This window comes from Neofelis nebulosa, chromosome 13, assembly GCF_028018385.1.
Source record: "Neofelis nebulosa isolate mNeoNeb1 chromosome 13, mNeoNeb1.pri, whole genome shotgun sequence".
Classification (NCBI taxonomy): Eukaryota; Metazoa; Chordata; class Mammalia; order Carnivora; family Felidae; genus Neofelis; species Neofelis nebulosa.
Genome location: NC_080794.1, coordinates 76652307 through 76676690, shown reverse-complemented (window position 1 = coordinate 76676690; position 24384 = coordinate 76652307). Strand labels below are relative to the sequence as shown.

The following is a 24384-nucleotide window of genomic DNA, read 5'->3' as shown; positions in this document are numbered from 1 at the left end:
AAAAAGGTGAAAGCAACCTAAGGGTCTATCAATGGATGAATGGATAAACAAAATGTGGTATATCCATGCAATGGAATATTATTTAGGCTTAAAAAAGAAGGATATTCTAACAAATACTACATGGATGAACCTTGAGGACATTATGCTAAGTGAAATAAGCCAATCAAAAGACAAACACTGTATGATTCCACTTACATGAGGTACCTAGAATAGTCAAATTCACAAAGACAAAAGATAGAACAGTGGTTGCCAAGGGCTGGGGAACAGGAGATGGGGAGCAACTATTTAATGAGTATTATAGTATCAGTTTTGCAAGATGAAAAAAGGTCTGGAAATAATGGTGATAATGATTGTACAACAATTTGGACATACTTAATACCACCGAAACATTTTTAAATGGTTAAAATGGTAAATTTTATATTATGTGTACTTTACTACAATTTTTAAAAAGTGATTAACATGATGACTAGGTATAAAGCAACATACAAAAACTCAACCTTCATTTCTTCTCATGTTTAATAAAGAATTGTACTAAAATCTATTTTTTTACTAAAATACTATATGAGTTTGAGACATTGCAAGTTACTGTGATCCACCATCTATCGTTCTCATTAAGTATTTGAAGTAAACGTGAGATTTAGTAGTTTTTTTCTCTAAGGTGAACTCTAAAAACAAAACAAAACAAAACAAAAAAAAAAGGAATGATTAGAATTTAAAAAGCAGGATCCTTACCTGATGTAAAGCAAGAGAGTGTCCATATCTCTGGAGAGGACCCCTTGACAGACTTCCTACATTCCATATACTACTTTCTAAATTGTAACTAAAAGTGAAAAAAGAAAATTATTTTATAAGCTAAGATTCATTTCTGGTTTTTTAATTTGCATATGTTTTTCTCACTTATATTCAAGTATTCATTAAATTCAAAAACAATTATAACTAATAAACTTATAATTTCATGTACCACATTAGAAATTTTTAATAAAGACTCATTCAAGATATACATATGGTAAATTAGAATTCAATCACCTAAATGTGTAATATACATTAACTTGACTAAGCTATTTATTACTGGAATTAATTTGTTCAGTTACCTTTAACAGTGTCAACCAATTAGCCTAAACAATAAGTGAGCTATTCTGCATTTTTAATTTGCTTTTAAAGCCAGCTTTTTCTTTTGAAAATAAAAGAAAATTCTCTCCATATATACAATGGCCATTTGCTTTATTCCTTTTTATTCTTTTACACACTCTAAGCTTAGCATTATATAAATTAATTAAGAAGTATTATTTCTATGCCAAAAATAACTTGTTCACAGATCACTTTTTGAAATATAATGAATCTAGTAAGATAGAAGCTTCTCTAAAAATAAGGTACTTATTGGATTACAGGATACAAAAAGAAAATTAATTATTTATGCTACTGGTCTAAAAATATAGATATGAAAAGAGACGTTCCAAACTATGAATCTTAGTATATGTGCTGCCGAAGCGAGCACCAAACTATGAATCTTAAATACTTATCTAACAGAACTCCAGTTGTCATCATCATGCTTTACACTCCTATTTCCTCAATTTGCCAAAACGTAAAAAACAAAGCACCCAGCTAAGAAGTGACTAGAACAATGTTTAAGAAGCTCCCTGTCAATTATTATTTCCCCTCTTCTCTGTCTTCCTTCAACTCATCAGAAAAGGTAAGGGAGCTCCCTTCACAAAAAAAAAAAAAAAAAAAAAAGTCAACCAAAAATTGTCTTCAGGATTATGTTTAACTTATATCCTACCTTGGAGTTATAAAACACATGTGTATGGCATGAATGAGGAAATCAATCAGAACATATCTTCCACAGACTCATACCTACATCCACCTACCTACCATATCTGTACCCAACACACTTGTTTTCCACTAAGTGACCATAAATTAGGGCTCAGCAAACTATTTAGATGAAGGGCCAGATGGTAAATATTTTAGGCTTTGTGTACCCCACTACATTCGTCTTCATTTCTTTTCTATAGCTCCTTACAAATGCAAAAACCATTGTTAGCATCTAGGTCCTAGGCCCCTACTTGGCAGTTGGCTGGTACCTGCTATCAACAAACTAAATTTGTGTTTCTGGGGCACTAGATCCCACAACACTCTAGTAGTTCTCCCATCTCTTTCCTATATCACCACTTTCTGGTCTTACTAGATAATTCCCATCAATATAAAAACATGGTGTTACTTTTCCCCACTTATAAAAAAAATTTTTCTCTTGAAAAGAAAAGAGAAAGACTACCCTGTCAGGCTATCACTCCATTTCTTTACTGCCCCATTTCTTCCTTGTCCCTCCCTACACCTCTCTCTACTCTCTCTTCAACTAACTCCAATCAAGCTTTTAAAAACACTGCTCCAGCAAAACCGTTTTTGTTAAAATCAACTTCCTCATGCCAAATCCCTGCCCACTTCTCAGTCTTCCATTTTCCTGGACCCAGTTAATCATTAGCATTTGACACTGCCAATCAATCCTTCCTCTTCATCTACTGTCTTCAAAGACATCACACCGTTGGTTTTCCTACCTCACTGGCCACTCGTTTCAGTCTCCTCTGATGGTTTCTCCTCTTTTCCCCTGACCTTCTAGTGATATGGTGCCTCAGGCTCAGTTCTTGGTCCTCTTCTCCACCTAAAATTCATTCCCTTGATGATTTCATCCTAACTCAAGTTCCGTTCCTACTCTTCCTCCCAATCCCAGTATATTCATGACTAGACACAGTGACTGTTAAATATAAGTCAAAGCATGCTCATACATTCCCATGACTCCCCAAAAGATCTACAATACCCTACATAATCTCTCCCCCCCCCCTCCATTATCCCTGTAATTTCATGCTTCCCTCTCATGCACTCGGTGAAAGTCAAATGGGCCTCCTTGCTGCTGCTTGAACTAAGTAGCTCCCACATTAAGGCTTTTGTCTGGCTCTTTCCCTGCCTCCAGATAACTGCACTGACAATGCCTAACCTCCTTCAAGTCTATTCAATTATCACCTTTCCCGTGATGCCTACCTTGACAACTACATTTATAACTGTAGCTCTCTCCTCTTAGGCACTCGTGATTTGCTTATCCTATTTATCTTGCTATCTCTATATATGTGCATACATATAATTTACTTACAGTGTACTTACCTATTATGGTAATTATATATTTTTTCTAATTGCTTGTCATTCCTAACTCCATAAAGATAAGGACATTTATTACGTCCACTGATTTGTCCCAAGTATCAAGCAAAGAGTAAATATTAACAAGTTTGCTATGCCCATAAATACATGTCAATTCTCACAAATGTCAATGTATATACATTCTATAAAACATTCTAATTTAATACACTAATATAGAACTTTTATATTACTGAACAATTTCATCTTAAAATGTAACATCTATATCTCAATTAAATTCTACAGGAGATAAATCAACTTACGACTGACATTATCACTTCTAAAAACTTACCTACCTACCTACTTACGACTGACATTATCACTTCAAAAACTTACCTACCTACTCCCCTACTTTTTTATAAGTGGGGAAAAATCCTTACCTACAATTGAACTACATTCAGAATAATAAAAATATTCTCAAACTTATGAAAACAGTGATAAGGTCACTTCTAATCTAACACCTCACAGCTTAGTACAAAACTAAACACTGTAAGCAAAAGAGCCAGGTTACAGACAAAATAAAAAGTTAAACTATCTGATTCAAATGGGAAATATGTAAGTTTAGGAGAGTATCAAGTAATATTCATCACCTAACTTTAAATATGCTATTAAACTTGTACAGAACACAAACTCTTAAGATTCCGATGTTTCCTTGACAATTATACTGTGTTCACAACTCTCCTTTGCAAATATCACAATTTAATTCAAAGTTTACTTTATTTTCATAGGCTTTTTATTTTCATTAATCATAGTTAATTTACTCCTCGTTTCCACATTTAAATCTTACTATTTCTTCAGGTTCTTTGCATATCTTAACAACTCATTTAATCCCCCCAACTCTCCTTCAATTATTTCTATAATATTTTATCCTTCACATATTGTGATACATAATTCTAATTCTTCACTTAAATATTTACCTATAACTCTTCCTTTCTTTTCTCTCCAGAATTTACTTTATGTTATACTTTAATTTCAATCATAGTCAATCATAGTCATAGTTTTAAAGCAGTGTCCTCCTAAACTCAGACTTTTTTATAACCCCCAAATTAACAAGGTTAATATTTTCAGTGCCTAGGGCTGCCAGATAAAATATAGGATGCTCAGTTAAATCTGAATTTCAGATAAGCAACCAACAATTTTTTAGTATGACTCATGCAATATTTGGGACAAAAACAAAAATACATATTTTAAAAATTATATATATATTGCATATTGCAAAGGGCCTACATATAATAACAAATTATTCATTGTTTATCTGAAATTCAAGTTTAACTAAGTGTCCTGTATATTTCTCTGCTGAATCTGGCAACCCAACTGGGTACACACTACTATGCTATACTGTCCAAGGTCAGTTTGATTGACTGGTTGATGCCCAAGTTGTACCAGTAATAACTATTACAAGTATCACCCTTGAAAACATTGATAATCAAATTATTCTATTTCCTCTTTTATTCTATTAATAGATGGTCAATAAAATATAATCACCAGCTGAAAAAAATCAGATAAACCTGCCATCATGTGATTCCTCTCATATCATCTAATCATGCAGAGGATAATCTCTATTGAGCCAACAGTAAATGAATGATATATTTTATAATACTGGCACTGTTTTTCCCAAAAGCTTCTAAGCTAAATGCAAAGTAAAAGTTCAGGTAAATTAAAATTTACAGAACAAACTGAAAGCATTTTTATACAAGCAATTACACTTCATTCTCAAAAAATAAAAGGTGACAGGATTCATAATATCTAATACAGGCATGGTCCCCTACTTATTTGAAGTTAATATTTTCATACTCAGAATTTGTTAAAAGGACTCTCTAGAGAGGTAATGAAATTTCAATACAAATAATTAACTATATGCACAATGGCAAATAATTAACTATGGATATACTGAGTTCATATATTCTCAAATCAATCCCATGTAGCAAACAGATACTAGCACTAATATGACCACTTATAAATTTGGACAGCAATAAAATATTTAGGATAGGCCTTATTACCAAAAAGAACTGGCTTAAAAAAAAACAGATTATGAACATTTGAAAAAAAAACTTACTTCAGGACCATTTGAAAAGAACTGTAGTTAAAAGTATATCCACCAATCACCCACATAAATTTCCCATATAAAACTGCTTTGTGGGAAGCCCGACCTACAGAAGGACTGAAGGGTTTAACATTTGGTAGAATCCAGTAAGATTCAGTAGAAGGAACATTCAAAGAACAATCAGGACCTATTAAAAAAAATCAAACACAATGCATTAAACAAAGACCTTAGATTATAGAAACAAAATATATGGATTAAGAGAATTTAAGAAATCAATGCTCATGATACTGATAAATATAATGTGCATGACAAATGGTCTGAAATATAAGTTACAGGAAAAATTCTAAGAGCAAATGTAATGCCTACAGGTGAAAAAAATTCACATACCAGACATACATACCATAGCCTAAAAGAATGATTTAAATACTATAAAATCTCATATTTACTTTATTTTTGCTAGTAGAATATTAGACTGCAAAACAATGTACTCAAATCCCAGTTTGGTCACTGACTGCAAGTGTGACCTTGGACAGGTCTGTTGACCTCTCCTGTCATCAATCCTTCATCTATAAAGATGAAACAGAAATAACAGTCTATTCCCTAAAGGTTATTATAAATATCTAATTTTTTAAAAGACAGTAGAAATGAAAGCATTTATAATGTGTAAACCATTAAACAAATATAAAAATAAAAATTATATTTTCTTTGTATTTTTATTAAGAACAACCAAAATTTGTATCAGGGAGACTTAATATCCTCAAACAGAAAAAAATATTATGCATAGTAAAATAAAAACTATTAATAAGTGCAGGGTAAATTAAATACTTTAAAGGCAGTTGAAAATACTGCCTTTACCTATTCATATTCATGATATTACTCATGAGTCTTAATTTCCTCATCTGTAAAATGTAGACTAGCCTAGATCAGGTTTCCCAAACTTAAGTAATGGAAGGAATGCTCCTAAAGGAAATATATTTTCACCAAACTTAGAGGAGTTCATAAATCATTTTAATTCTAATGAAACTAAAATACACTCAAACAAAACTAGATATAAACTCTATTTGAAGTTCTTTTGTAAATATAAAACCAACAAAAATTTATAAATTATATACAAAAAAATTTATAAAACCAATAAAATTTATGTCTACCTAATAAGATGGGTGACATTGTTTTGCTCAAAGTAAATCATCGGTCCCAAGTTGAAAATGATATAATTATAGCACCTTTTTTAAAAAATGTTTATTTATTTTTAAGAGAGCACAAGCAGGGGAGATACAGAGAGATGGGAGACAGAGGGTCCTCCGAAACAGACTGTACTGACAGCGGAGAGCATGACATGGGGTTCAAACTCATGAACCATGAGATCATGACCTGAGCTGAAGTCAGACACTCAACTGACAGAGCCACCCAGGCGCCCCTATTACAGTACCTTTTTAACATAACGTTAGCATACCTGTATTATTTTGACATAATTCTCCCATCACTTTTTTTCCTTTACCTGTTATAAATCTTAAGTTCATACAATATGGCATTTTATCATGGTCACAAAAGCATCAAAACCCTTCAGCGATATTCTTTTTAGCCTATAATAAGTGATACTACTTGGTCCCAATCAGTAGTCCACAGGAGTGCTGACACTGCAATCAAGTGACATTTTTACTCAATTATGAGATCAATCTCTTGCCTTAAATTTGTTAATACCAAAAAGTTTTAGGTTATCTTGAACCACAAATTTTTTAAACTTCCAAACAGAACCTGATTTGAGAAACATTAGCCTATACAGTTTCCTATTTGTGCTCTCACCCCATGCATTCATTTATTCATCTTCAAAGCCCTTTTCATTTTTTAAGATTTTGGTGTTTGTTTTTATTTATTTATTTTGGGAAAGAGAGAACACGTGAGAGGGGCAGAAACAGAGAGAGGGAAAGAGAAAGAATCCCAAGCAGGCTCCACACTGTCAGTGCAGAGCCCCATGCAGGGCTCAAACTCATGAACTGTGAGATCATGACCTGAGCCCAAACCAAGAATTAGAAGCTTAACCAACTGAGCCACTCCAGCGCCCCTCATCTTCAAAGTACTTTTCAATGCTCATGTGCTAGGAGTGTATTTTTCAGGTACAAACTAAGTAGCAGTCTAGATTATCTCTTTGATAATCACATAATCTTTTAATGAGATACAGAAAACGTTACTATTTCTGAGTGCAAAGACCATGAACTATTCCTTGGTAATTCAAGAAATTTAAGGAACACACTGCCGTCAAAAACATTTTTTAAGTCCAATTCTAAATCACTGAGAATTCATTTAATTCAGGTTGGCAAACAACAACCTGTGAGCAAAATCCAGCCCCATACTGTTTTTGCAAATAAAGTTTTATTAGAACATATCATGCTCAGGGCTCCTGCATGGCTCAGCTGGTTGGGCGACCGACTCTTGATAGCGGCTGAGGTCATGTTCTCACACCGTCCGGGTCCGTGTGTATAAGCCCGGCATCAGGCTCCGCACTGACAGCACACAGCCTGTTTGAGATTCTCTCTCCTTCTCTCTCTGTCCCTCCCTGACCCACTCTCTCTCTCAAAAAAATAAATGAACTTAGAAAAAAAAAAAAAAAAAAGAACATAGCATGCTCATCCATTTAAGTGTCATCTATGATGGCTTTTGCACTAGTAAAGTTGAGTACTTACAACACAGATCATGTGGCCTGCAAAGCTAAAAACTGCAGAAAAGGTTGCCAGTCTCTAATGAGATCATATGGACATTATATATCAATAATGTATCCACTGGTACGAATTTTTATATCTTGTTTTCTCACAAAGGAAACATAATTTTTTAAAAATCACGTAAGTCAGAAATAATAAAGCAAATAGGGTAAAATGTTAACAATAGATGAATTTGAGAAAAGGGCACTTGGACACTTTTTTGTATTATTCTTATTCTTGCAACTTTTCCATAAATTTGAAATTCTCTCTAGTATATGTGCTGCCGAAGCAAGCACAAAATTCTTTCTAAATAAAAACTTAAAAACAGTCTCTACCACCTAAAGGCACAGAGTTGGGAGCAGCAAATAATACCCAGGTATTACTTGGCAAAGGTTCTGATAAAGAATAACAGCAGGTAAAATTCTTAAGAGAGTCAGGAATACATTTAAAGCAGTCATATGTTTATGAAAACTGCACTAAAGCAAAATATTTCAGAGCAGGTTTGTGGCAGGCTGACTAATGGCCCCTAAAGATATCGAGGTCCTAATCACTGGAACCACTGGAATGTTCCCTTATCTGGCAAAAGGGACTTGGAAGATATGATTAAATTAGGAATCTTGAGCTAGGTAGTTTGTCCTGGATTATCTAAGCAGGCTCTAAATATAATCACAAGTGTCCTTACAAGACAGAAGCTCTGAATACAGAAGAAGAAAGCAATGTGACCACTGAAGCCAGATGCTGTGCTGCAAGCTCTGAAGATGGAGGAAGGGAGCTGGAAAAGTCAAGGATACAGACTTTTTCCTAGAGCCTCTAGGAGGTATGTGACCCTGTCAACGCAGAGACTTTAGCCCAGTGAAACTGATTCCAGGCTTCTTACCTCAGAACGGCAAGAGATTAGTAAGTGTGCATTATTTTAAGACATGAGGTTTATGGTAATTTGTTACAGCTGGTACATGAAACTAATACCAATAACTTTATTTATTTATTTATTTATTTATTTATTTATTTATTTTATTTATTATAGCAAAGAGTTTTTAATTTTACTCAGTTATCTAAAATATCTGATTTTCTACACAAAATGGCAGTCAAAATTCTTCCTATCTTTGTTACTACCATATCTTATGTAACTTCTAGCAATTATTGGAAGTAATGGCCCATAGCCAAAGTCTATTGATTATTTTGATCTAAATTAGTAAGCTTATAAATAGAATGTGATTTATGAATATGGCTTAAAAGTTTAAGGAAGTTAGATGTCTTAATTTGTAGCTTTCTGCATTCGATAGTAAAATGATTTAAAATGTAAATTTATAAAATGAATACTAATTTAAAACACAAATAACTATGAAGAAACACAAATAACAACTTTATACACACAAACGGCTTCAGCATCCATTAAAAATCTAATGGTGATATTTACAATTTAAGGCCCTCCAAGACTCCCTTTTTTTATAAAAATATATCCATAAAAAATTCTCTATCTACCACTTCCTAACGTGATCCCTTATGCAACCTCACTGCATCAACTCTCCCTGCCTAACCCGTCTCTATCAATATGGGAATCTCCTCGAGGTAAACACATCTCAGCTGTCTTGAAAAGAAAGTAATAAACTAATTCACATTACAGTAGGGATTTTATAAAGATTTAATATGCTACCACTCCTCCAGGTTATATGTCATTTAATAATCCATAGAGCATAAATGAATTTCTAATGCTGTAACTTTAGGCATCAGTAGCAGGCTGCTGAGAGATTTTTGAGGGGGAAAGGCTATTCTGTAATCATAGCGGGTAGAATCCCTATCTCTGATCTCTCCCAAATGTGTATCTCCAGCCCCACAATTTCCTCTTGAATCCCAGACTCTAAGGCAACCTCCCTCCATGACATCTTCACTTGGATGTCTAATAATCATCTCAAATTTAACATGTCCACAATTCATTCTTCCCTCTCAAATCGGCTCCTTCACCAGTGTTTTACCATCTTAGTAAACGGCACTCCCACTTACGGCCCTGCTCAGGGCAAACACCATGGAGCTATTCTTGAGTTCTCTCTTCCCCCCACACTCCATATCCATCCATCGACAAATCCTGGACTGACTTCACCAGGTGTACAGGTGTACAGCCTTTCCAATTAGTATAATATGGAGATGCTTCAATCTAAGTAGATGCTGCCTCAAGTACCCAGCCTTCCCTTCGCGTTCCCCTAGCCCCTGTGCTGAGATGATCAACACTTCTCTACTTAACAACTAAAGGAATGATGCTTGGCTCAGCATGGCTCATCCAGGATCTTGCTTCAGACCCAAAAGCAATACCATTTTGACTGGCTGGTGACTAAGTGTCTGTACACCTTACCCGTTATAAATGTCTTTAAATTCTGTCACTCCGCCTACAGACCAACTACCAATTCCTTCATTTACAACTACCGCCCTAGTCCGAGCCCCCGTGTACTCACCTGGATGGACTATTTGGAACAGCAGTCTCCAAATCGGTCTCCTTATTTCCATTCTGGTTCCCTTCCTACACATTCAACTCTCCACAGCACAACCAGAATGATTAAAATATAAATCCACTTCTATCACTTTCCTACTCAAAATCCTTCAATGGTTTCCCATCATACTTCAAATAAAGTAAAAGTCCCTAACATGGCCTACAACCCCTATATGACTGGCCTCAGTATACACTTACTGAATGAATGAATGAAAATAACCTAAGAGCTAAAAAAAAAAAAAGATTAAAAGCATGAGCTATGGGGCACCTGGGTGGCTCAGTGGGTTAAGCATCCAACTCTCGGTTTCGGCTTAGGACATCATCTCGCAATTCATAGGTTCAAGCCTCATATCAAGCTCCACATGGTCAGTGCCTGTATGGGATTCTCTCCCACTCCCTTTCTCTTTGCCACTCCCCTGCTCTCTCTCTCAAAATAAACTGAAAATATTAAAAATAAAAAAAAAAGCATGAGCTATGAAGTAAAACTTAGCTTTCCAACTTATTAGGTATGAAACCCTGGACAAGTTACTTAACTTCTTCAAGCTTCAGTTTAACCAGGGAGACTATACCTGAAAGAGCCTGGGTTTCTGAGAAGATAAAGAGAGATTATACTTGATATTCAATAGTACACTAGAAACATCCTAATAGCAATCCTATTCTTATTAAGTCAATCCCCTCATTCTATTAAGAAAACTAAGTATAATTCAGGCAAATCAAGTTAATGAAGCCTAGTGTTATTAGATACTATAAATATATGTGTCAAAAAAAGGAAAATTACAAGTAAAAAGTCCCTATAATCCCAAGTAAATCAAACAGAGAAATAATTACAAAAACAAAACCTAGAATAAAGAACTACAAGGTTTTTAAAGTTTTTCCAAAGTATTCCATACTACCAAATTATATTCTTTCTTCCTTTCCAAAGTATTTGAATTATTTTGCACTGGAAAACTTTTTCTAAAGGAATCTCTCTCTGATTTTATACTGGAAACCAATACAAAGAATATATATTTGTTTTACACAAATGAATTTTATAAAATAACTTTGTTTCCACAAAGAAAGATAAAATTTTAAAGTCTTCAGGTGCATGAAACAGCAACTCCCCAAAGATCACCCAAATTTATGAACAGAATTATATACTATTTTTGACATTACTAGAAAACCTGTAATTATTATGTACAAAGATTCAGAGAGAAAAACATAACAGTAAAATTTACCTCCCCCGGTAAGGAGGGAGATGAGTTGTTCCTTACTGATTAATAACTTAATAGCACTCTTTGATTTCTAAAAACAAGAATTACTTTGAGTAGAGATTCTCTATATCATTTAAGTCCAGAAAGGAAACCAAAAAGTCATAAAGTAAGGGATTTTCAGGGGAAAAAGTAGTCTTGCTCTAGAATTTTGGGCTTCTTCTTGATATACTTTTAGCTCATACTTGTAACTCATATTTAATCTAAGCCATCATGAAAAAAACATTTTACCATTAAGGCGATACATATTTAAAGGGCCAAATTATATTTTTCTTTTTTCAGTTCTCAATTAAAAACATTAAATAAATGCTGCTAACTTTGAACTATATCAAATGCAGATTAAGCCAAATTTCTATCAATAACTATACTGCAAATACCACTTTTGGCATTTTAAATAAAGCTAATAATAGAAATATTGTATACAAACATATATAATGCCCTTTAAAAGTATCTCTAGTGTAGTATATCAACTAGATTTCTTTAGTTATAAGCCAAAGAAACTAGTGTTGGCTAGCTTAAGGAAAATGGGAATTACTGGAGAAATTCAGAAAATTTCAAAATGAAGCTAAAAAATCAAGTTTAGAATAGGCAGGTATCTGGATTTATCATCCCATGAAGACTACTCTCACTAAATGAAAGGCAATTTCTCAAAAAGAAATTGGACTGCTAACAGAAAAGGGAAAATATGCTGAGAAGGGAGATTTTAAGAGAGGTGTATGTAACTTACTGTAATCATTCCAGAAATAATTTTATGACTTGGTATGTGTACTGAATCTGAAGTTTCTCCAACAAAAGGCAAAACAAGATAGCAACAGTGCAAGAGTCCAATCTTCCAACATCACTGAAAAATCTGATTTTGTTTCAGTACACCAAGTATTCTAAACATTTTCTAGACCCATAAAACCAATCTCCAAAGGCCAGGCATGAATTTTAGGGCATCTTAAATGTCTACAAGCTGTTCTGACAATATTTTAATTTTGTAGGACAATTAATCGTGTGAGTGGTAATCATTCCATTACTGTGGTTCCAAGAATATCTGGTTCTCACAATTTAGGTCAATGATGCTATTATAATATAGAAAGGAACCGTCCTGTTAACAAAGAACAGTGAGGGGCGGGGCGGGGGAGAGGGGAAAATGGGAGATGTGCATTGAGGAGGGCACTTACTGGGATGAGCACGGGGTGTTGTATGTAAGCGATGAATCACGGCAATCTACCCCCAAAACCAAGAGCACACTGTATACACTGTATATTAGCCAACTTGACAATAATTTGTATTTAAAAATGAATAAATAAATAACAATTAAAATTAAAAAAACAAAGAACAGTAGTTTCCAACTTATTTATTATTTTGAGTTGTGGAAGGCCTAAAACAAAGTTTTACAGACTTTGGTTCTGAGCAGTTGAAAATGACTAATACAGAATTAGCTAGTGTTGAAAACAGGACTTGTTTATTCTACTTGTCTAAGTCACAGACAATAACAGAAGTGGATGCAAGTTTTTCAACATCAGGTAAACTTCTGTAAGGCAGAAACCTGTATGTTTAGCACAGAATATCCCACGAACTGTGTCGCGACTCATGGCTCAGTCTGTTCTATTCTCTTTCATACTCGTCTTCCTGGTGATCTCATCTGATTTCATGGCTTTAAGTATCATCAGCAGTTTCCAATTTACTATTTGAAGCCCCAAGTTTATAGCTACAGTACAGACCTCCTCCCCAAACCCCAACTGCCTCTTCAACATCTTCCCATAGATGCCTAAAAGACACCTCAAACTCCACATACGAAATCAAACTAATTCTCCTCCTAAAATCTTCTTCATATCAGTTGATGACAACTCCACCTTACTCTACGGTCAAAAAAATCTTAAAGTCACTCTGACTCTTTTCATTCTTTTACCCCCTCCCATATCCAATTCATCAGCAAATCTTATTAAGCCTGCTTTAAAATTACATTCAGTATTCATGCCATTCTTATCCCCTCCACTGCCTGCCCCCAGTACCATCACCTCTCATCTATATTATAATTATAATAGTAACCTATTAACTGGTACTCTGCTTCCAGTCTATTCTCAATTAGAAGTCAAGTTATATCAATCTTCTGCTCAAAATTCTTCAGTGGCTGGCTCCCCGTTTCACTTAAGGTAAAAGTCAAAATCCTTACAATGCCTCTCAACGCTAAGACATAGCTGATCTGGCTCCATTCTTCACATATCTCCATCACTCCAACAACCCCTGAGCCCCATATCCCCAAGTCACCTCCCTTTGTTCTGTAATTTCTCTAAGCTCATATCTGACTGATCTCTCCCTCAGTAATTCAATTCCAGGCACACCCGGCCTTTTTGCTGGTCCTCAAACCCAATGAGCATGTTAAGTTAGAAACTTAGTGCCTTTGTACTGACTACTCCCTCTGACTGGAATGTTCTTCTAAATATCTATGTAGCTAATTCCCTCATTTTAATCAACTCTTTGCTCAAATGTGACCTTCTCAGTAAAGCCTAACCTGACCACTCTACTTTAAATTGTAATTCCCATTCCAAAACCAGAGACCCCACTAAAAAGAACTACAGACCAATTTCCCTGATGAACATGGATGCAAAAATCCTCAACGAGATATTAGCCAACCGGATCCAACAATACATTAAAAAAATTATTCACCACGACCAAGTGGGATTTATACCTGGGAGGCAGGGCTGGTTCAATATCCGCAAAACAATTAATGTGATTGAACACATCAATAAAAGAAAGGACAAGAACGATAGGATCGGATCGTCTCAACAGATGCAGAGAAAGCATCTGACAAAATACAGCATCCTTTCTTGATAAAAACCCTCAAGAAAGTAGGGATAGAAGGAGCATACCTTGAGATCATAAAAGCCATGTATGAACAACCCAACGCTAATATCATCCTCAATGGGGAAAAACTGAAAGCTTTCCCCCTAAGGTCAGGAACAAGACAGGGATATCCACTCCCGCCACTGTTATTCTACACAGTATTGGAAGTCTTAGCCTCTGCAATCAGACAACACAAAAAAATAAAAGGCATCCAAATCGGCCAGGAGGAGGTCAAACTTTCACTCTTTGCAGATGACATGATACTCTATATGGAAAACCCAAAAGATTCACCAAAAAACTGCTAGAACTGATTCGTGAATTCAGCAAAGTTGCAGGATATAAAATCAACGCACAGAAATCAGTTGCATTCCTATACACCAACAATGAAGCGTCAAAAAGAGAAATCAAGGAATCAATCCCATTTACAGTTGCACCAAAAACCACAAAATACCTAGGAATAAATCTAACCAAAGAGGTGAAAAATCTACATGCTGAAAACTATAGAAAGCTTATGAAAGAAATTGAAGAAGACACAAAAAAATGGAAAAAGATTCCATGCTCTTGGATAGGAAGAACAAATATTGTTAAAATGTAGATACTACCCAAAGCAATCTACATATTCAATGAGACCCCTATCAAAATAACACCAACATTCTTCACAGAGCTAGAACAAATAATCCTAAAATTTGTATGGAACCAGAAAAGACCCCGAACAGCCAGAGCAATCTTGAAAAAGAAACCAAAGCTGGAGGCATCACAATCCCGGACTTCAAGCTATACTACAAAGCTGTAATCATCAAGACAATATGGTACTGGCACAAGAACAGACACTTAGATCAATGGAACAGAATAGAGAACCTAGAAATGGACCCACAAACATATGCCCAATTAATCTTTGACAAAGCAGGAAAGAATATCCAATGGAATAAAGACAGTCTCTTCAGCAAGTGGTACTGGGAAAACTGGACAGCAACATGCAGAAGAATGAACCTGGACCACTTTCTTACACCACACACAAAAATAAACTCAAAATGGATGAAAGACCTAAATGTAAGACAAGAGCCATCAAAATCCTCGAGGAGAAAGCAGGCAGGCAAAAACCTCTTTGATCTTGCCTGCAGCAACTTCTTACTCAACTGGGACCTCATCAAAATAAAAAGCTTCTGTACAGCAAAGGAAACAATCAGCAAAACTAAAAGGCAACTGACAGAATGGGAGAAGATATTTGCAAACAACATATCAGATAAAGGGTTAGCATCCAAAATCTATAAAGAACTTATCAAACTCAACACCCAAAAAAACAAATAATCCAGTGAAGAAATGGGCAAAAGACATGAATAGACACTTCTCCGAAGAAGACATCCAGATGGCCAACCGACACATGAAAAAATGCTCAACATCACTCATCATCAGGGGAATACAAATCAAAACCACAATGAGATACCACCTTACACCTGTCAGAATGGCTAACATTAACAACTCAGGCAACAACAGATGTTGGCGAGGATGCGGAGAAAGAGGATCTCTTTTGCATTGTTGGTGGGAATGCAAGCTGGTGCAGCCACTCTGGATCACTCTGTGATCTGTCTCTCCTAGCCTGAAATGTCAGCTCCACAAGGATCCTTGTCTTCTTTGTTCCACGACGTATCCTTAAGACATAGAATAGTGCCTAGCACTTAGAAGCTCAAAAAAATTTTGTTACATAAATGAATTAGTTAATAAATCTTGTTATATATATATTCTCAGTGCTACCTTTGCTTTTATTGATTTGCAAAAAATAGAATCTGTTGATTTTGCAAGTGGGAAGAATGAACTAAAAGAATTTAATCTAGTACACTATCACTAAAGTTAAATAAAGTAGAGAGATCTTGTTTATTATTATTAAATTTAAAGGCAAGTGTAAGCTATCCTGTGAATTTCTTCAAGGTGCAACCTATACTTTCATATTACTCATATACTATCCTAAAGTAACTGAGCATATCCTAGTATGTTACATGACTAACCCAGAAAAAAAAAAACTCCACAATAAAATGTTCATGAGTTTAAAATATTTTATATTTTTCTAAAACAAAATTATCAAATTTTTACAAGTTGAACAAAGCCATGTAGTTTAAGTGTATGTTCTGGTAGTCAATACCGCCACCCACTGGCAAATGCTAAAATCTAAAGCCAAAGGATTGCAGTAAATAGAATCCAAGAACCACATGCTCAAATTCAGTTGTTGTTAATATTTAAAATTACTTTTTATAAATCAAGTAAATTACATAACTTATTGTATTACTAGTCTTCTAAAACATTCATACTTGAATGTCCACATATCATTAAACTAGCAAACTAATACATTTCTAATTCATTCATTCAGCCAACAACAAAAACCTTGAATGCCTACTACATGTCAAGCTCTATAATATGTACTGGGGGACATGCAAAGGTGATCTAAACATAATAATTTTTCACTTCATGGAGCTTACACTCCAATAGGAAAGAAAATCAAAACATCACACAAACATAAATGAGATAAATGCTATAAATTAAAAAGGTAGAGTTCTATGAAAACATATAACAGGAGTATCTGACCTGGTCTTAGAAGGTTAATGGGGTGAGGTGTTCTAGCATGAAGTTCTAAAATAAGAAAGGCCTTGAAATACTAAGGGACAAAGAAGCATGAAAGAAACTGAAAGAAGTCCAAATAGAGTATGACTTTAAATAAAGAATCAGAGGCATTATAAAAAACTATCAAATTACATGATTTATATATTTAGATATTATCTTTTAATCAAAAATTTAAAGGCTTAAAACAACAAACTCCAATCCTTACATTAGAACTATGTCTGAACTGAACTGAAAAAGAATATTGAAAACATAAAGAATATCCTAAAAAACATTTAAAAGGCTGGAACAATAGGATTAAGGAGGACATTGTGGAATAGGAAAGGAACATCACAGGAACAATTTTTTTTAATTTTTTTTTTTACGTTTATTTATTTTTGAGGGGCGCCTGGGTGGCTCAGTCGATTAAGCAGCCGACTTCGGCTCAGGTCATGATATCGCAGTCCGTGAGTTCGAGCCCCGCATCGGGCTCTGTGCTGACAGCTCAGAGCCTGGAGCCTGTTTCAGATTCTGCGTCTCCCTCTCTCTGACCCTCCCCCGTTCATGCTCTGTCTCTCTCTGTCTCAAAAATAAATAAGCGTTAAAAAAAAATATTTATTTTTGAGAGGCAACAGAGACAGAGCATGAGCTGGGGAGAAGCAGAGAGAGAGGGAGGCACAGAATCTGAAGCAGGCTCCAGGTTCTGAGCTGTCAGCACAGAACCTGACACAGGGCTCGAACACACAAACCACAAGATCATGACCTGAGCTGAAGTCAGACGCTTAACCAACTGAGCCATCCAAGCACCCCAGTTGGTTTTTTTTAATGCTTATTTTTCAGAGAGAGTGTGCAGGGGTGCAGGGGAGAGGGAGGGACACAGAGTGCAGGGTGGGGACAGAGGATCTGAAGCGGGCTCCTACTGACAGCAGAGAGCCCAATGTGGGGCTCAAACTCACAAACCATGAGATCATGACCTGAGCCGAAGCTGAACACTCAACCGACTGAGCCACCCAGGCACCCTGGGAACAACTTTTAAATGGTTAAGTAATGGTCTTATATACAAAGATGGTGACCTATTTTTCATCTCTATAAAACAGGGGGGAAAATGTCTTGCGTAGTGTATTAGGAAAAAAAGATGCTAAAGCCTGCAGGTTTATCTTTTTAACCTGTCTACTCCCACCATCTATTCCACGTTGCAAAGCTTCTCTGAACAGACATAAGAGAACAACTCAGCACACTCCTTGTCGCTTATGGCAACAATCTACACTTAAAAACATTTTACTTGGACTTTTTATTTGTTTGAGAGACTCCAATCATTTCAACCCCCCCTTCCTGTTTGGGGAAATCTTTCATTGTGTGAATTTTGTTCAGACACAGGATCCCTTCACACTACACAAATCAGAAAAGTTAAATTCTCTATTTATGTATCTCCAGGTAGCCAAGGTATGAGTGAGACCCAGCATTAGCCAAACAGATGTTAATAAACAGGACTTGAAATCTTCACAAGTGATACAAAGATGTGAGAACAATTTAGAATTCTTTCTATCCATGCCTGAAGCATGCAGTGTCCACAGTAAGTATGTGCCAGTGGTGGGATCCCAGGGTCCCGTGGAGCGACAGGATTATCTTAAACTTTCCTGCGGCTTCAACTTTCAGGTAGCTGTGAACCTACCCACCTAGCCTTCTGCTGTACCTACTTCTTTCCAGCCAAGGTTTTTCTAGCCTTTCATCTTTTTTCAGACCTATTCAGTATCCACCTGTATTAGTTAGGGCACAGAATAGGAAAACCAAAAATAAGTTGCTTAAATAAGCTGAAAGTTACGGGCACCTGGGTGACTTGTTCAGTTAAGCATCCACCTTCGGTTCAGGTCATGATCTCACGGTTTGTGGGTTCAGGCCCTGCATCGGGCTCTGTGCTGACAGCTCAGAGCCTGGAGTCTGCTTCAGATTCTGTATCTCCCTTTCTCTGTGACCCTCCCCTGCTCACGCTCTGTCTGTCTCTCTGTCTCTCAAAAATAAACATTTAAAGAAATTAAAACAATAAAATAAAATAAGCTGAAAGTTAATTTCTCCCTCACGAAATACTCCAGAGGCAAATGGGCGAGTAATACCGGTTACTAAACTCATTGCCACCTACCACCGTTTGAAAAGACCTCAATAATCTAAAAGTTCCACACAGCACTTCCACTTCTGTCCTACTGACCTGAACTTAGTACAACAGCCATACTAGCTGCAAGGAAGGCTGAGAAATGTGCTACGTAGCTGGAAGACCATGGGCTGAGCTAAAAACTTGGTGAATTCCATTACTAAAAAGAATGGAAGAATGAATTCTGGGAGACATGGTCTCTGCCATAACTTTCCAGTAACTGCCTTTTCTGCTGGAGTAAGCCAGAACTGTTTCTGCTTATAATCAAAGACTTCCAGTGATCCAGATTTTGTTTAATTTATGGAAAAGAGAGAAACCTGGAGCCACTCTAATGAGGGAGTTGATGGACTGGGGGGAGTGGGGGGGGGGGGGGCTCAGGAACACCACACCCTGGAGACTGGCTTGAAAATTAACATTCTACTGCATTCTCTACATATGAACATACACTCAATTTGTTGTATCGTGATTTTGAGGTCTTTTAAAAATTCCTCATCTGTCCCAATGTTTGGAAACCATCTTAAAAGAAAACTGCCGGGGCGCCTGGGTGGCGCAGTCGGTTAAGCGTCCGACTTCAGCCAGGTCGCAATCTCGCGGTCCGTGAGTTCTAACCCCACGTCGGGCTCTGGGCTGATGGCTCGGAGCCTGGAGCCTGCTTCCGATTCTGTGTCTCCCTCTCTCTCTGCCCCTCCCCCGTTCATGCTCTGTCTCTCTCTGTCCCAAAAATAAATAAAAAACGTTGAAAAAAAAAAATTAAAAGAAAACTGCTTTTTAAAGTTGCCTTTTCCTCTACTGTGACTTAGTAAGACTTAAACATACATTTTATTAAGTGAAAATCGTCACAAAAGCAGGTGAGCCCTCGAGGCCCCTACCCCTTAAGTAATCTATCTAATATGTACATATCACCTTTGACAACCATATATTATGACAAAATTATGCAATACACCACAAACTTGTGTGCTCTTCAACATGCTACCTAGCATTTTCTATATTCTTCATTATTTGAGCTTTTGGTTTTTAGAAGTGCCTTCTACAGGAAAGGGGGCAGGCGGGGGGCGGGGGAGGGGGGTGGGTGGCGGACAGTTGACACTGACAGCACCATCTACTGTTAAAACAGACTCTGTGTAGGGGCACCTGGGTGGCTCAGTTGGTTAGGCGACCAACTTCAGCTCAGGTCCTGATCTCACAGTTCATGAGTTCGAGCCCTGTGTCGGGCTCTGCGCTGACAGCTCAGAGCCTGGAGCCTGCTTCAGATTCTGTGTCTCCCCCTCTCTCTACCCCTCCCCTGCTCACACTCTGTGTCACTCTGTCTCTCAATAATAAATAAATACGTTAAAAAATTAAAAAAAAAAACAGACTCTATTTGGAAAAATTCCTCAAAAAGTAAAAAGATTATAGTAGATGATTAAGAAAGAAAGAAGAGAAAGTTAAGGGAAGGAAAAGTATGGTGACAGCTCAGCAGAAAAGTCTTAGGAGGTGCACATAAAAAACTAAGTTAGAAAATAAGGAGCCATGAAGACCAAGTGGGATAAGCACTAAAGAAATGTTAGGAAGGGAATCAAAGACTTGACATACGCTGGGCTTTCCCTCTGCATTTTTCCTCTTTATAAAATGTTTCTAAACCAACATTTTTTTTTTGTATACTAGCACAGAACCGAATAGTAAAATTAACCAACATAAAAGGATAAAATGGGGGTAGCGATAATCTGTTATTTTTAACCCAAAGAATTCCAACTACAAATTACAAAAAAACTGCCAGAGTTTGAATCTCACGGATTGCCTCCTCAGCTCTCATTTTTAAATTTCACATTCTTTGATAATTACCCAGATGTCCTAGAAACAAATCTCTCTCTCTCTCTCTCTCATTTTCCCCTCAACGATTCCTCCCCTTTCTATATATCTGAAATAGAAACAATACTTTTCCCCAAACAGTTTCTGGTATTAATCGCAGATACTTTCAGCTATGCTTCCTTAAATACAGAATCAAGGATCAGGTCTGAAACTCAAAGCAACCAATCTGCACATCATCTGTCTTGAAAAAAGGCCAATATCGGGGCGGTTGGGTGGCTCAGTTGGTTGGGCGTCCGACTTCGGCTCAGGTCATGATCTCATAGTTTGTGAGTTCGAGCCCTGCGTCGGGCTCTGTGCTGACAGGCTGTAGCCTGGGGCCTGCTTTGGATTCTGTGTCTCCTACTCTCTTTGCTCCCCCACTCATGTTCTGTCTCTGTCTCAAAAATAAACATTTAAAAAATTTAGAAACAAAAGAAAAAAAGCACAGTATCACTTTCACTAAGCACTCTACCCTCAAAAGATTCACATCAGTTCAGAGATTGATTCATTAACTATTAAGGATAGTGGTATAAAAATGTATCTGATTTCTGCACAACATTTTATAATTATAAAAAAGGCACATATAAAAACATATGTGTGTATGTGTATATACACACATACACTATTCATATTATAACTTTGCTTTAAAAGTGAAAATGCCCAGTATGTGCTACCCCATTTCATTTGCTCACAGACATATGTTAAGAGGCAGGGATGTTTTTTGACTTGAGGCACTACTGACAAGAATAATAATATGTGAAATGCCAACAAAAGCCAGAAAAGTAAAAGATAACATTTGAACCAGATATTACATACTCCCAGAAAACAAAGTATTTTAAAGGACTGATAAAAAAAAGTAAAGAATAAAAAAAGGACAGAGATGTTCACAGAGAATAGTGCACAAATGCATTCCTCTTTTGCTTTCAAAACTGTTGAAATGAGATGGAGACTGACAGCAGTTGAAGGTCACTGTGACAAATCCTATGTGTCTAAGCTATTCTTATTCTAGATTTCTCAGGCCTTAATTTAAATATATTCGTGATGTACCATTCTCTCCACAGAAATGGACATTATTTTACTTTCAAGATTAAAATTTTTAAAAAATGGTGTACCAAGACAATTTTTAGGACAAGAAAGATCACAGATTATTAAAAGAGCCATTTAATAAAGTACATGCTCCATGATTACAGGACAGAGAGAAATCTATATCTGTCACAATAATCAAATTCAATTCAATAAGAAATCACTGGTATTTTGTGCCAGAGTAATTTTTTTAATGAGATAACATAGGTTTAAGATGGGCATGATTTAATAAGAATTCCTCTAAATGAGGACTCCGAATACTCAGTAACATTTTTTAAAAAATTCATCTAAATACTGATGAATACAACTACATAAGGAGCACGTTCTCTTCGGCTTTTCACTTAGATCTGACAGGAACTGCTGCTACACCATGCTGTAACAACACATGATCCCGTGACTGGATTACTTATTTGAGTCAAAGTTCTCTCAATCAACAGGATTAATATGCTGGAACAAAGTAAATACAATTAGTACAAAGTAAGCTCTGGACAGGTCAATGTATGGATAACTGGACGTATCTCTTCTTTTAATTTCACAATGACAAAATTTATGATTTTATACCCCAATATTTAAGTAAGCTAAAACACTTCAATGGAGTCTAAAATTAGTATTTAATCATAGCTATTTATAAAAACTATTTAGAAATTCTTCCCCAGGAATCTTACTTTTACAATAAGCAGTTGAAACCCTTCATCTTCTTTTAAACACTTTAAAAATATCGTTCTTTTAGAAAAACAGCCACAAGAGGTCAGTCTTTCCTAAGAAATAAGTTAAGCTGCACGACCAGGCAAGATGCACATGTTTGCAGTACACTGTGTTTACCCATCAGAAGTCAAATTTGAATGCCCACACATTATATGCAGTCAGGTCACCAAATCTTTCCGGATTCAACAAAAAATTACGGAAGATGGTATTGATCACACACCCACAATTTAAAAAGCTCGCCACGTATAACTTCATTTGATTCTCAAAACAGGGTGTAGACAAAATCTTTACCAATGCTACTTGTGAAGAAACAAACTCACTAAGAAGTTGATCGCTCATTTGAGAATTCTAAAAATAAATACGCGAGATCTGGGTGTGCCAACTACAGCAAAACAAACAAATGTAAAATTTCTTTTCACCTTATTAGATACGTGAGTCGATGTTTCCAAAGCCATCACGCCACACATGCTTACCTTGCCAGCTATCATTGCAGACACACAGCTTTTCTCCTGTTAGGTCACAGTAACCATGATCCGGACTGCCGCAGTTGGCTTTACAGTAAGGAATGTCACAGGCTTCACCCTTCCAGTATTTGTCGCATTCACAGTACACTTGACTCGGAACAGAGACACTAGTGGTACACTTCCCGTGACCAGAGCAATTGTTAGGACAAGAATTGATTCTGTAAAATATAATTCATATATATTCAAATTCAAGGTAATTTAAATATAATTTTGGTTGATATTTTGTAAACTTTTTCTATTTAACGCAATTATGCTCTATTACTCTCTTTAATGCTCTATTGAACACAATTTCACCATGTGACTTCAGTTCTTTACTCTGTACCCTTTTGTCCTTAATGCAATTCAGTTCATACTTCTTTGCAATTGGGGCGCCTGAGTGGCTCAGTCGGTTAAGCATCCGACCAGCTCAGGTCATGATCTCACAGTTCATGAGTTCAAGCCCTCCATCAGCCTCTGTGCTGACAGCTCTCGGAACCTGAAGCCTGCTTCGGATTCTGTGCCTCCCCCTGTCTCTGCCCCTCCCTGCTAGCATGCACTCACTCTCACTCTCTCTCTCTCTCAAAAAGTAAATAATAAACATTTTTTAAAAATTTAAATATTTATTTGCAATTTACATTAATTAACTCAATGAGTTTACTTTGCTACTAAGACTCCAAACTTCCAAGGACTACATACTCAACATTTGCAGAATCTATGCAGTTCCAAGCACAATGTTTCATAAAGTACTGAAATGTTTTGAATATACAATTTTACAGAAAAAAATAAATTCAGGAATACCTGAAACTACATGAAAAGCCAAGATATAACCTGGTTATATAATAATATTTAAATAGCATGCTATCACCTATACACTGTCATAAAAAAAAGGATGTTAATAAAATTTTATTTTCAAGCTGTTTAACCGATTATATCCTACTCTAAATTTATTCTTCCTTGCATACATACTTGAGACAAATGAATCCTGCAACAACTTGCTGATTTTAAATTTTAACATTCTGAAGACATTTAGAGTATCTTATTCATGGTGGA

General features: G+C 36.1%; 1 protein-coding gene across 4 annotated transcripts in view; it reads right to left on the bottom strand.

Moving 5' to 3' along the window:
• The window catches only part of ATRNL1 (attractin like 1), a 789076-nt gene that overhangs the window by 724776 nt on the left and 39916 nt on the right, over positions 1–24384 (bottom strand). For all 4 annotated transcript variants that reach the window (XM_058697871.1, XM_058697872.1, XM_058697873.1 and 1 more), the window contains 3 exons: positions 23305–23513; positions 5237–5411; positions 733–820 (listed from right to left, as the gene is read on the bottom strand). In XM_058697871.1, coding sequence (XP_058553854.1) covers positions 733–820; positions 5237–5411; positions 23305–23513 — 472 coding nt within the window. The remainder of the gene's footprint in view (positions 1–732; positions 821–5236; positions 5412–23304; positions 23514–24384) is intronic.